Source organism: Myotis yumanensis, unplaced genomic scaffold, assembly GCF_028538775.1.
Source record: "Myotis yumanensis isolate MYYU_CA2020_CCGP unplaced genomic scaffold, mMyoYum1.0.hap1 SCAF_1, whole genome shotgun sequence".
Taxonomy (NCBI): Eukaryota; Metazoa; Chordata; class Mammalia; order Chiroptera; family Vespertilionidae; genus Myotis; species Myotis yumanensis.
In genome coordinates this window covers 95,000,662-95,012,810 of record NW_027223752.1, presented here as the reverse complement: position 1 = coordinate 95,012,810, position 12,149 = coordinate 95,000,662, and the positions used below count along the sequence as shown (strand labels likewise).

The following is a 12,149-nucleotide window of genomic DNA, read 5'->3' as shown; positions in this document are numbered from 1 at the left end:
GGGGGGTTCCCTCAACCCAGCCTGCATCCTCTCCAATTGGGGACCCCTTGGGGGACATCCCTCACAATCTGGGACCACTGGCCCCTCACTGCTCACCTGCCTGCCTGCCTGATTGCCCCTAACTCCTCTGCCTGCCTGCCTGATTACCCCTAACTGCCTCTGCCTGCCTGCCTGATTGCCACTAACTGCCCTCCCCTGCTGGCCTGATCTCGCCCTGAGCTGCCCATTCCTGCCGGCTTGGTCTCACCCCCAGCTGCCCATTCCTGCCGGCTTGGTCTCGCCCCCAGCTGCCCTCCCCTGCCAGGTACTGAGTGTGAACTGGTCCAGATTTGACATACATTGTGTTGGTAAAATAAGAAAGACACGGAAGTGGTGGGTAAGGGGAAAAAGGTGTTTAGAATGAGTACAATGTCTTTAGTCTTGCAGGTATTCTGTCATAAAGTATACAATGAAAGCATTATCTCCAGGGGTTTTGATTCTATACCATGAATGCATTGGGCTACACTGAGACTTGGTTTCAGTAGCAAATATGCAAGTCAACGAATCAGCAACTCATTTTGAAATTAGTTGGTATGAAATTTCAGTGTTTCATTTTTATTAAAATGCTCTTAAGCTCTAGCCAAAATGAATCATTTTTTCTGAATCCTATTACACTAAACATGTTCATCACTCTATGTGTTTATGTGTAGAATGCCCTTCCCATTAAACCCCACCAACTCATATCCAGAGTCCTTCTATCCTTAAAGATCTTTATAAGGAATATGTCCTCAGGCATTTTTTTCCTCCACTTTCACCTCTCATTGAGCTTTGAAAGAAATTTTGTGTTTCTAAATTGGCACTATACTTTGTCACTTCATTTTCAGATTCTAACACTTTCTACTGTGGGTAGAATTATACAGCAGTGGGCAAAAGTAGGTTTACAGTTGTAATACAAACAAGTAATACAATAATCTACACTAATAAAAGAGAAACATGCTAATTAGTGTATGACCGCTACCCTTTTCATTGGCTAATCAGTGAGTATATGCAAATTAACTGTCAGCCAAGATGGCGGCCGGCAGCCAGGCAGCTGGAAGCGAACATGAGGCTTGCTTGCTTCAGTGAAGGAGGACTCCAACGTTCCCTGCCTGCCTTGCCGGCCTCTGAGCTGGCAGTTTGAAACTTTGTAACAAATATAGAAGCTAAACAAAACCCCAGAAACCAGCTTTCAGCCTCCGGGATCTCAGAGCTGGAGTTATACATTGTTTCGATTATAGAACACAAACAAACCAGATACCAGCTTTCAGTAGCCGAGGCCTCAGAGCTAGAGCCAGAGCTAAAGCTGGCCCAGAATAAAAAAAAAAAAAGAAAAAAGGAGCGGTTGGGAGCTTCAGTCAATCGCCAGCCTGAAGGCAGCCCTCAGCCCCTCACTCAGACTGGCCAGGCACCCCAGTAGGGACCCCCACCCTGATCCAGGACACCCTTCAGGGCAAACCAGCCTGCCCCCAGGCCTCTATCCTACATAGTAAAAGGGTAATATGCCTCCCAGCACCGGGATCAGCGGAGCCGCAAGGCCTCCTGGCACCGGATCAGCGTGACAGGGGGCAGCGCCCAAACCCCCTGATTGTCCTGCGACTCTGTGTGTGACAGGGTGCGGCGTCCCAACCCCCTGATCGGCCCTGCTCTGTGTGTGACAGGGTGCGGCGCCCCAACTCCCCCCCCCCCCCCCCCCCACAGGCCCTGCTCTGTGTGTGACAGGGTAGAGCCATAACCTCCCCATCGGCCCTGCCCTGAGTGTGACAGTGGCGGCGCCCCAACCCCCTGATCGGCCCTGCTCTGTGGGTGATAGAAGGCCGCGCCCTACCCCCCCCCCCCCCCCCCATGGGCCCTGCTCTGTGTGTGATGGGGTAGAGCCATAACCTCCCCATTGGCCCTGCCTTGAGTGTGACAGTGGCGGCGCCCCAACCCCTTGATCAGCCCTGCTCTGTGGGTGATAGAGGGCGGTGCCCCAACCCCCCGATCCACCCTGCTCTGTGCGTGACAGGGGGGCGCTCCCCAACCCCCCTGATGGGCCCTGCTCTGTGCGTGACGGGGTGGCGCTGCAACCTCTCCATTGACCCTGCCTTGAGTGTGACAGGGGGCGGTGCCCCAACCCCCCAATCGGCCCTACCCTGAGCGTGACTGAGGGTGGCATCGCAACCTCCCATTCCGCCCTGCTCTGTGCATGACAGGGGCCGGCGCCCCAACTGCCCAGTCGGCCCTGCTCTGAGCCTGACCAGGGGCTGCATCTAGGGATTGGGCCTGCCCTCTGCCACCCGCAAGCAGGCCTAAGCCAGCAGGTCGTTATCTCCCGAGGGGTCACAGGCTGGGCTGAGGGACCCCTCCCTCCCCCCCCCCCCCCCCCCCCAGTGCACAAATTTTTGTGCACCGGGCCTCTAGTCTGTATCTGTAAAGAGCCAGGGTCCTTAACGACCAAAGGCTCAACCTAACAAGGAAGTCAGTGCTGGGTTGCCGTGGCGACCCAGCACTGACTGCAGCTGGTGTCGGGGCAGCGACCCAGCACTAACTGCCAAGGGGGCTATGGATCAGGCCCGGAGAGAGGCCTGCAGAGAGAGAGGCAGGGTCTGATCTGCAACGTCAGTGGCAGCTGTTGATCAGCCGTTGCCTCTTTCTTTCTCTTCCGGCTTCACCAGCAGCTGCGCCTCTGTTTCTCTCTGGGCCTCTGCGGGGCTGCTGATCAGCCCCACATCTTTGATCATGCCCGGAGATGCTGACTGGCATAGAAACCGACCAATCAGGACCAAATCTGGGTGAAGTGTGAGGAGCCAATGGCTGCGTAGGAGGTAGAGCTTTTGACGCTGACTGGCATAGAAACCAACCAATCTGAACCTAATCTGGGTGAACTGCGAAGGTGGAACCTAAGGTGGGGGCTGAGGAAGGGTTTTAAGGGCAACAGCTGTTAGGTGTAAGGTGTAAGAAAGCAGTTCAATTTTTTAATGACGACTTTGGCAGTATAGTGCATATGGCTGGCTATCAGTCCAGATATAGGGATTATGTATTTTTGTCTGCCAAGAGCATCTTCTCCTATTGAAAAAGGCTCCCTCCTCCCATTTAAGCAATCCTATCCTATATAATCTATCTATACTAATAAAAGGTTAATATACTATATTGACCAGGTCAACCAGCCATCTTCCGGACATCCGACTTCCTTCCAGACAAAGCCATGGTGGTGGGTCCCGAGGCAGAGGCAGTTAGGGGCGAGATCAGGCCAGCAGCGGAGGAGAGTTAGGAGTGATCAGGCAGGCAGGCAGATGCAGTTAGGGGCAATCAGGCAGGCAGGCAGGCAGAGGCAGTTAGGGGCGATCAGGCAGGCAGGCAGGTAGAGGGGTTAAGGGCAATCAGGCAGGCAGAGAGGTGAGGGGCGATCAGGCAGGCAGGCAGGTGAGCAGTTAGGAGCCAGCGTTCCCAGATTGCGAGAGGGATGTCCGACCACCAGTTTAGGCCCGATCCTTCTGGGGTCCCCTATTGGAGAGGGTGCAAGCTGGGCTGAGGGAACCCCCTCCCCACCCCCATGCATGAATTTCATGCACCGGGCCTCTAGTTAATACAAGAATAAACTCTGTTTCACATTCTCACAACTGTAAGCCCACTCTGGTATGTTTAGTTTTGTGTCTCCTGGACTACACTGACAGTTCTTTTAGAGCCCTATTATCTCTATTTAAGCTTTATAATACTTAAAATACTTATTTATAAAACATGTTGTTAGATACCTATTTAGAAAACATGTATTTTAGGCACAATACATTATTACTCGTGGAAATACTGATTTTAAACTGTCTTAAGGGAGAAGTTAGCGGCATATTTGTGAATTAAAAATGGAACTTGGCTTCTTTTTTTGGTTTGGTTAATGGTTTTGAATAAGTCTTTCTGAGACATTGTTTTCTTTTGCAAAACGAACATTATGATGACTAAATCATTTTATAAAATTAATGCTAAAATCTTTAAAGGAAACTTGTCACTGTCATATCTACTGAACATAATTTAACATATATTTGTAAATAGTAACCACTAAAATTGTTTTCATTTATTTTTCAGAGAATGCAGAGTCTATCGATCTCAAGCAGTTTTTTGACCAACATTTTTCACATATATATTATGTGTTCTTTGAGAATTTCGTGACTATTGAAGCTAGTCTTAAACAGAAAGGTAAGATGTTAATAATTGGTTCTGGTTTATGTTGATGTTTCCAATAATTGTCATATATTTTCACTTTAAAATAGACTCTTGGACAATGGCTGTTTTTTCTTTTGTTTTTTGATTTTGGCAGACAGCTTTTAATACTCCTTGCACAACTATGGATTCATAGTACTATTATTATTTTGAAAAGGCTTAGCAGATTTGCTTTTTTTCTGGGATGATTTGCTTGTTTCCTCACATTCTTTGGTCTGCCCTAGAGGCTTGTATCAGGTTTGAACAGTCATTTTTATATTTTTAGTTTCAGAGTTCATTTAAAGTTTTCCACAATATATTATGACTTGTTTTTAGACATAAGTATGTGTAGTCTAAATTTAGTTGTTGAAAAAGAGTAGACAGAGATGCTGTGATACTGTGTTCACATTGAGCAGAATATACTTTTAACCATTTTATTTTAAAAAATCAGAAAAAATTTTAGTGCGAGACATGTTAGAGTATTTAAGTGAATGTTAACAGTGAGGATAAAATGATAATGTTTAAAATATTTTTCTGTAAAAATGTTTTAGGTCACAAGTCTCAAAGGGAGGAATTGGATGCTATACTTTTTATTTTTGAGGTAAGAACCTGCTAATCTTTACAAAAGTAGTACCTGGATCATACAAAGGAATATGTTGAACTATAAACTATATAATAGAACACTGTGGCCTGGCTGGTATTGCTCAGTGGTTGAGTGTCAGCCTGTAAACCAGAAGATCATAGTTTGATTCTCAATCAGGGAAAATTCCTGGGTTGTGGGCTCCATCCTCATTGTGGGGTGTGCGGAAGGCAGCCAATCAGTGATTCTCTCATCATTGTTGTTTCTCTTTCCCTCTCGCTTCCTCACTGAAAGCAGTACAAATATATTAAATAAATGAAATACTGAATCTGCTGTGCTTTTGAAAAACTGAATTACATTTTTTAAACTAAAAAATATACCTGCCTTAATTCGTAATTATTTTTTGAGGTACATATATTATTTTTAGGTATAGATACAGTTATGTTTTTATACATTTGACACCAGGAAATTGGTATCCTACGTAATAAAAGGGTAATATGCAAATCAAATAAACAGCGGAACAACCAGTTGCTATGACACACACTGACCACCAGGGGGCAGACGCTCAATTCCGGAGCTGCCCCGTGGTGGTTAGTGTGCTCCTACAGGGGGAGCACCACTCAGCCAGAAGCCGGGCTCACAGCTGGCGAGAGCAGCAGCAGTGGCAGGAGCTTCTCTCGCCTCCATGGCAGTGCTAAGGATGTCCAACTGCCGGCTTAGGCCCGCTCCCTGGGGATTGGGCCAAAACCGGCAGTCTGACATCCCCTGAGAGGTCCTGGATTGCGAGAGGGTGCAGGCCAGGCTGAGGGGTCCCCCAAATGCACGAATCTGTGCACTGGGCCTCTAGTATGTATGTGTGTGTGTGTGTGTGTGTGTGTGTGTGTGTGTGTATATATATATATATATGTGTGTGTGTGTGTATATACACACACACACACACACACATATATGTATATATAAAAAATATGTTTGTAAACCATGAAAATTTTAATTTGAGGGAGGTTTACACAACTGTGGTTTTTTAAAAATAATAGTTTTATTGATACTAGAGAGGAAGTGCGGGAGAGGGAGAGAGAGAAACATTGATCAGCTGCCTTCTGTATGCCCCTTATCAGGGGATTGAGTCCACAATCCTGGCATGTGCCCTGACCAGGAATTGAACCAACAACCCTTCCATGCATGGGACGAAGCCTAACCAACTGAGCAATACCTGCCAGGGTTTTTTTTTTTTTTTTTTTTTTTTAATAAATCGTTATTGTTCAGATTATTACAGTTGTTCCTCTCCCCCACCAGCTCGCCCTGGTTCTCACCCCACCCTCTACCCTCCCACCCCCCCCTCATTCGTACGTGTACAATTTTTGTCCAGTCTCTTCCTGCACCCCGCACACCCCATTCCCCCTGAGAATTGTCAGTCCACTTCCTTTCTATGACCCTGATTCTATTATATTCACCAGTTTACTCTGTTCATCAGATTTTTTATTCACTTGATTTTTAGATTCACTTGTGGATAGATATGTATTTGTTCATAATTTTTATCTTTAGTTTTTTCTTCTTCCTCTTCTTCTTTCAGCATTTCATATAATACTGGTTTGGTGGTGATGAACTCCTTTAACTTTTTCTTATCTGTTGAAGCTCTCTATCTGACCGTCAATTCTGAATGATAGCTTTGCTGGGTAGAGGAATCTTGGTTGTAGGTTCTTGCTATTCATCACTTTGAATATATCTTGCCACTCCCTTCTGGCCTGCATAGTTTCTGTTGAGAAATCAGCTGACAGTGGTATGGGTACATCCTTGTAGGAAACTGACTGTTTTTCTCTTGCTGCTTTTAAGATTCTCTCTTTGTTTTTTGCTCTTGGCATTTTAATTATGATGTGTCTTGGTGTGGTCCTCTTTGGATTCCTTTTGTTTGGGTTTCTCTGTACTTCCTGGGCTTGTAAGTCTATTTCTTTCACCAGGTAGGGGAAATCTTCTGTCATTATTTCTTCAAATAGGTTTTCAATATCTTGCTCTCTCTCTCTTCTGGCATCCCCATAATTCGGATGTTGGTACGTTTGAAGTTGTCCCAGAGGCTCCTTACACTATCTTTATATTTTTGGATTCTTTTTTCTTTTGTCTTTTCTGGTTGGGTGTTTTCTGCTTCTTTGAATTTCAAATCTTTGACTTGATTTTTGGGATCCTCTAGTCTTCTGTTGGATCTCTGTATATTATTCTTTATTTCAGTCAGTGTATGCTTAATTTCTAGTTGGTCCTTTTCATATCCTCAAGGGTCTCACTAAATTTATCGGCGGTTTCTAGAAAATTCTTGAGTAACCTTATAACCGTGGTTTTGGACTCTATATCCAGTTGTTTGCTTTCCTCCATTTCTGTCATTTGTGACGTGTTTCTTTGTCTCTGCATTTTGGCTGCTTCCCTGTGTTGATAGAGTGGCTTTGTGTGCTAGGTGTCCTATAGGGCCCAGTGGCTCAGCCTCCCCAATTACCTGAGGTGGACACTCTTGGTGCACCCCTTTGTGAGGTTTGTGCACAGTCTTGTTGTAGTTAAGTCTTTTTTTGTAAAATTTTTTTTTATTAAATCTTTATTGTTCAGATTATTACATTTGTTCCTCTTTTTTTCCCCCCATAACTCCCTTCCTTCCAGTTCCCACCCCACCTTCCGCCCTCACTCCCCACCCACTGTCCTCATCCATAGGTGCACGGTTTTGGTCCAGTCTCTTCCCGCATCTCCCACACCCTTTTCCCCCCCAAGAATAGTCAGTCCATTCCCTTTCTATGTCCCTGATTCTATTATAATCAACAGTTCATTCTGTTTATCAGATTATTTATTTACTTGATTCTTAGATTCACTTGTTGATAGATGCATGGTTGTTATTCATAATTTGTATCTTTACCTTTTTCTTCTTCTTCTTCTTCTTAAAGGATACCTTTCAGCATTTCGTATAATACTGGTTTAGTGGTGATGAACTCCTTAGCTTTTCCTTATCTGTGAAGCTCTTTATCTGACCTCCAATTCTGAATGATAGCTTTGCTGGATAAAGTACTCTTGGTTGTAGGTTCTTGGTATTCATCACTTTGAATATTTCTTGCCACTCCCTTCTGGCCTGCAAAGTTTCTGTTGAGAAATCAGCTGACCGTCGTATGGGTATTCCCTTGTAGGTAACTGATTTTCTTTCTCTTCCTGCTTTTAAGATTCTCTCTTTGTCTTTTGCTCTTGGCATTTTAGTGATGATGTGTCTTGGTGTGGTCCTCTTTGGATTCCTTTTGTTTGGGGTTCTCTGCGCTTCCTGGAGTTGTAAGTCCATTTCTTTCACCAGGAAAGGGAAGTTTTCTGTCATTATTTCTTCAAATAGGTTTTCAGTATCTTGCTCTCTCTCATCTTCAGTCGGGAGCTTGTGTCTCCCTCCCGATTGAAAAAGACAACCGTGTCCTCAGTTGCCAGCCCTTTCCACGTGCGCCTCCATACCTCTGCACTTTACTTCCGCACCTCCTCTGAGTCTCAGTGTGCTTTTCTTTTTCCTTCTAGTTGTAGAATTTCCACTCAGCCAGCCTTCCTGTGGTTCTGGATGATGTCCGTTTTATCTTTTAGTTGTATTTTTGAAGTGGTTGTGTGAGGAAGTAATTTTCAAGTGTTTACCTATGCCGCCATCTTGGTTTCTCCCATCCCTGCCTGGGTTTTTTAAAATTCTAAAACATTTTTACCTGAGAGGATAACTTTATGGAACTGTTATATACCTAAGGAATTTATAGTTCCTGCTTTAACTAGTTTTCATTGCAAACTTGTATAAAATAGTTTTAAATATTTTATAAACTATTGTTCTATATTATTTTGGAGTGGTGTAGGACAAGTCTTTATTACTAAATAAAAAGAAGGAAACAATAACATTTGATACTTTGCTAAAGCTTGTCTTTTATTTTTACCACATTAATAAAAATTAGGGTGCCCTCACCCACACCCACTGCATACCTGCTTTTAAAATAAGTCTTTGCTCTGCCTTTTGTCTTTGAAATCAAACAGTGATAGGAGTTTTCTGATCTTTATCCAGAATTCAGAGATCTGAAGAAAGTCAGGTTTAGACCTTGTGGCTTAAAAGGCATAGTAAAAAATTTGGAAATCACTTTTAAAGATTGAGCTGTTCTATGTGCTGTGAATTAAAGATAATTCATTGCTTTGTATTTTGATATAGTTTAGAAGAATTTGAGCAATCTGATATCTCTCTTAGCTGTTGATTTATATTGATTTAGTCACAGCTAGAAAAAGAAAGTTTTTTTTTCAAGGTTCCAGATATAAGTAACTGATCTTGGTACCTGTCCTGCATTTAATTTCATTAGTCATTAACCCTGAAGAAATCGCTCATATTTACCTCCTCAAGTGTTTGCCTGAATTGTTTTCCAATAAACAAATAAAAGTAGCCACAGAGTAAGCAAGATGATAATTGCTAGAAAGTGTTCATTCATGCTTACTTTGTATTCTGGAAACTGAAATAATTAATAAGGTAATAGAAGCTTTTCAAGATATATCTGCTATTAAAAAGTAATATTTAGTTTTTTATATGTAACCAGAGGCCGGTTGCAGGTAGATACCTGCAAGAATAGGGCTTCCTGTGGCCAAGTGAAGCAGAGATGGGAGCAAAACCCGCTGAGGAGGGATTCGCTCCCACCTCCGCCATCCCGCTTGCTTCCCTCCCGCCTCCGCCGCCCCGCTTGCTTCTCTGCAGCTTCGCTCCCTTCTGCAGCGCTTGGCTTCCTTCTACGTTGTCTTCAGTCTTCGCTCCGCGCCTGCATATGCAAATTAACCGCCATCTTTGTTGGGTTAATTTGCATACTCATCTGATTGGCTGGTGGGCATAGCAGAGTGACATCAATTTGCATGTTTCTCTTTTATTAGTGTAGATATACAGGGTATCCCAAAAATTTATACACACTAACAGCTGATAGCTCAGTTTTAAAAATGAAATGTATTTTAATAAACACTGCCTTCATAATTACTTAAGTTTTATGTATACATTTTTTTGGTACACCCTATATAATTCTTTGAACAGTAATCTTTGTCTTTAATGATTCACTAAATTTTATTAGGAAAAAATGATGTTAGATACAGGGTTTTCATCTTTTGAAAAATTTAATTTGTGTGCTTATGTTTTCTACTTATAATGGAGACAATAAATATTATTCCTTTGGAGACTAATGATAATTTTTTTAATGAAGAAATTATAAAGTGATCTCTTCCTTTGGGAATAAAAAAACTTTGCCCTAGCTGGTTTGGCTCAGTGGATAGAGCATCGGCCTGTGGACTGAAAAGTCCCGGGTTTGATTCCGGTCAGGGGCACATGCCTGGGTTGCGGGCTCGATCCCTAGTAGGGGGTGTGCAGAGGCAGCCGATCAATGATACTCTCTCATCATTGATGTTTCTTTCTCTCTCTCCCTCTTCCTTCCTCTCTGAAATCAATAAAAATATATTTAAAAAACAAACAAAAAAAACTTCATTATGTAATATTAATAATATGGTGTAAGATGTTTTCTGTGCAGTTACGAGTACACAAAATTTCATTTATTTTTATATTAACCACATAAAAACATGTAGACATGTTCATTTACATATTTTTTTTTAATTAAATCTTTTTTTTTTTTTTTTAAATCTTTATTGTTCAGATTATTACATTTGTTCCTCTTTTTTCCCCCCATAACTCCCCTCCTTCCAGCTCCCACCCCACCCTCCACCCTCACTCCCCACCCACTGAGTTCATCCATAGGTGCATGATTTTTGTCTAGTCTCTTCCCAAATCTCCCATTCCCCTTTCCCCCCCAAGAATAGTCAGTCCATTCCCTTTCTATGTCCCTGATTCATTATAGTCACCAGTTCATTCTGTACATCAGGTTATTTATTCACTTGATTCTTAGATTCATTTGTTGATAGATGCATATTTGTTGTTCATAATTTGTATCTTTACCTTTTTCTTCTTCCTCTTCTTAAAGGATACCTTTCAGCATTTCATATAATACTGGTTTGGCGGTGATGAACTCCTTTAGTTTTTCCTTATCTGTGAAGCTCTTTATCTGACCTTCAATTCTGAATGATAGCTTTGCTGGATAAAGTAATCTTGGTTGTAGGTTCTTGGTATTCAGCACTTTGAATATTTCTTGCCATTCCCTTCTGGCCTGCAAAGTTTCTGTTGAGAAATCAGCTGACAGTCGTATGGGTATTCCCTTGTAGGTAATTGAGCCTCTTTCTCTTGCTGCTTTTAAGATTTTCTCTTTGTCTTTTGCTCTTGGCATTTTAATGATGATGTGTCTTGGTGTGGTCCTCTTTGGATTCCTTTTGTTTGGGGTTCTCTTCGCTTCTTGGACCTGTAAGTCCATTTCTTTCACTAGGTGGGGGAAGTTTTCTGCCATTATTTCTTGAAATAGGTTTTCAATATCTTGCTGTCTCTCATCTTCTGGGACTCCAATGACTCTGATATTAGTCCGCTTAAAGCTGTCCCAGAGGCTCCTTACGCTGTCTTCACACTTTTGGATTCTTTTTTCATTATGCTTTTCCAATTGGGTGTTTTTTGTCGAATCTTTGGTTTGATTCTTGCACTCCTCTGGTCTGCTATTGGGTATAATATTCTTTATTTCAGTCCGTGTATGCTTACTTTCTAATTTCTTTATCGTAGCATCGAGGGTCTCATTAGTTTTCGTGAGGCTCTGCACAAATCTATGGCAAGCCCTCAAAATTGCGATTCTTAGCTCCATATCCTCCATTTCTGTCATGTTTTTTTGTGTCCGCATCTTTTATGCTTTCTTGGTGCACCCCCTTGTGGTCTCTGTGCGCAGTCTTGTTCTAGCGAAGCCTTAATTGTTGTAGTTAACACTAGAGGGATTTGACCATCAGGCCGACTGGCGGTGGAAATCAGCTGTGGGAAAACTTCAGTCCTCAGGGGAGGTGCTAGTCCAGCCCTTGCCTGAGGCGGTCGGCAAATGGTTGTGCGCAGGGTTTGGGCGGGGCGGGCTCAACAGGGCGGGGGGGAGGGAGCAGCTATGGCCGCTCTCAGTCCGTCCCCAGGGGCTCTGCCTCTCTGTCCCAGCAATCGCTGCAAACCTCGGAGGGGCCGTAGCCAGACAGTCCCGCTTCTCCCGTTTGAGTCTGGGTCCCTAGAGACTCGCCCGGATCTGTAGCCCAGAGTCTGAGATTCGCTCCTAATTGAAAACGACAATCGCGCCCTCAGCCGCCAGCCCGCTTTGCGCGCGCCCCCTCACCACCGCACCGCCGTACCTTTAAATTTTCCACACTGCGCCTCCGCTGAGCGTCGGAATGCTGTTGTTCTTGCTTCTAGTTGAAGAGACTCTCCTCAGCCAGCCTTCCCGTGGTTCTGGTTGATGTCCGCTCCGACTTTTAGTTGTATTTT

General features: G+C 43.6%; 1 protein-coding gene across 9 annotated transcripts in view; it reads left to right on the top strand.

Annotated features, from left to right (window-relative positions):
- The window catches only part of RALGAPA1 (Ral GTPase activating protein catalytic subunit alpha 1), a 283,623-nt gene that overhangs the window by 42,609 nt on the left and 228,865 nt on the right, over positions 1-12,149 (top strand). For all 9 annotated transcript variants that reach the window (XM_070428039.1, XM_070428075.1, XM_070428057.1 and 6 more), the window contains exons 2-3: positions 4,075-4,185; positions 4,740-4,789. In XM_070428039.1, coding sequence (XP_070284140.1) covers positions 4,075-4,185; positions 4,740-4,789 — 161 coding nt within the window. The remainder of the gene's footprint in view (positions 1-4,074; positions 4,186-4,739; positions 4,790-12,149) is intronic.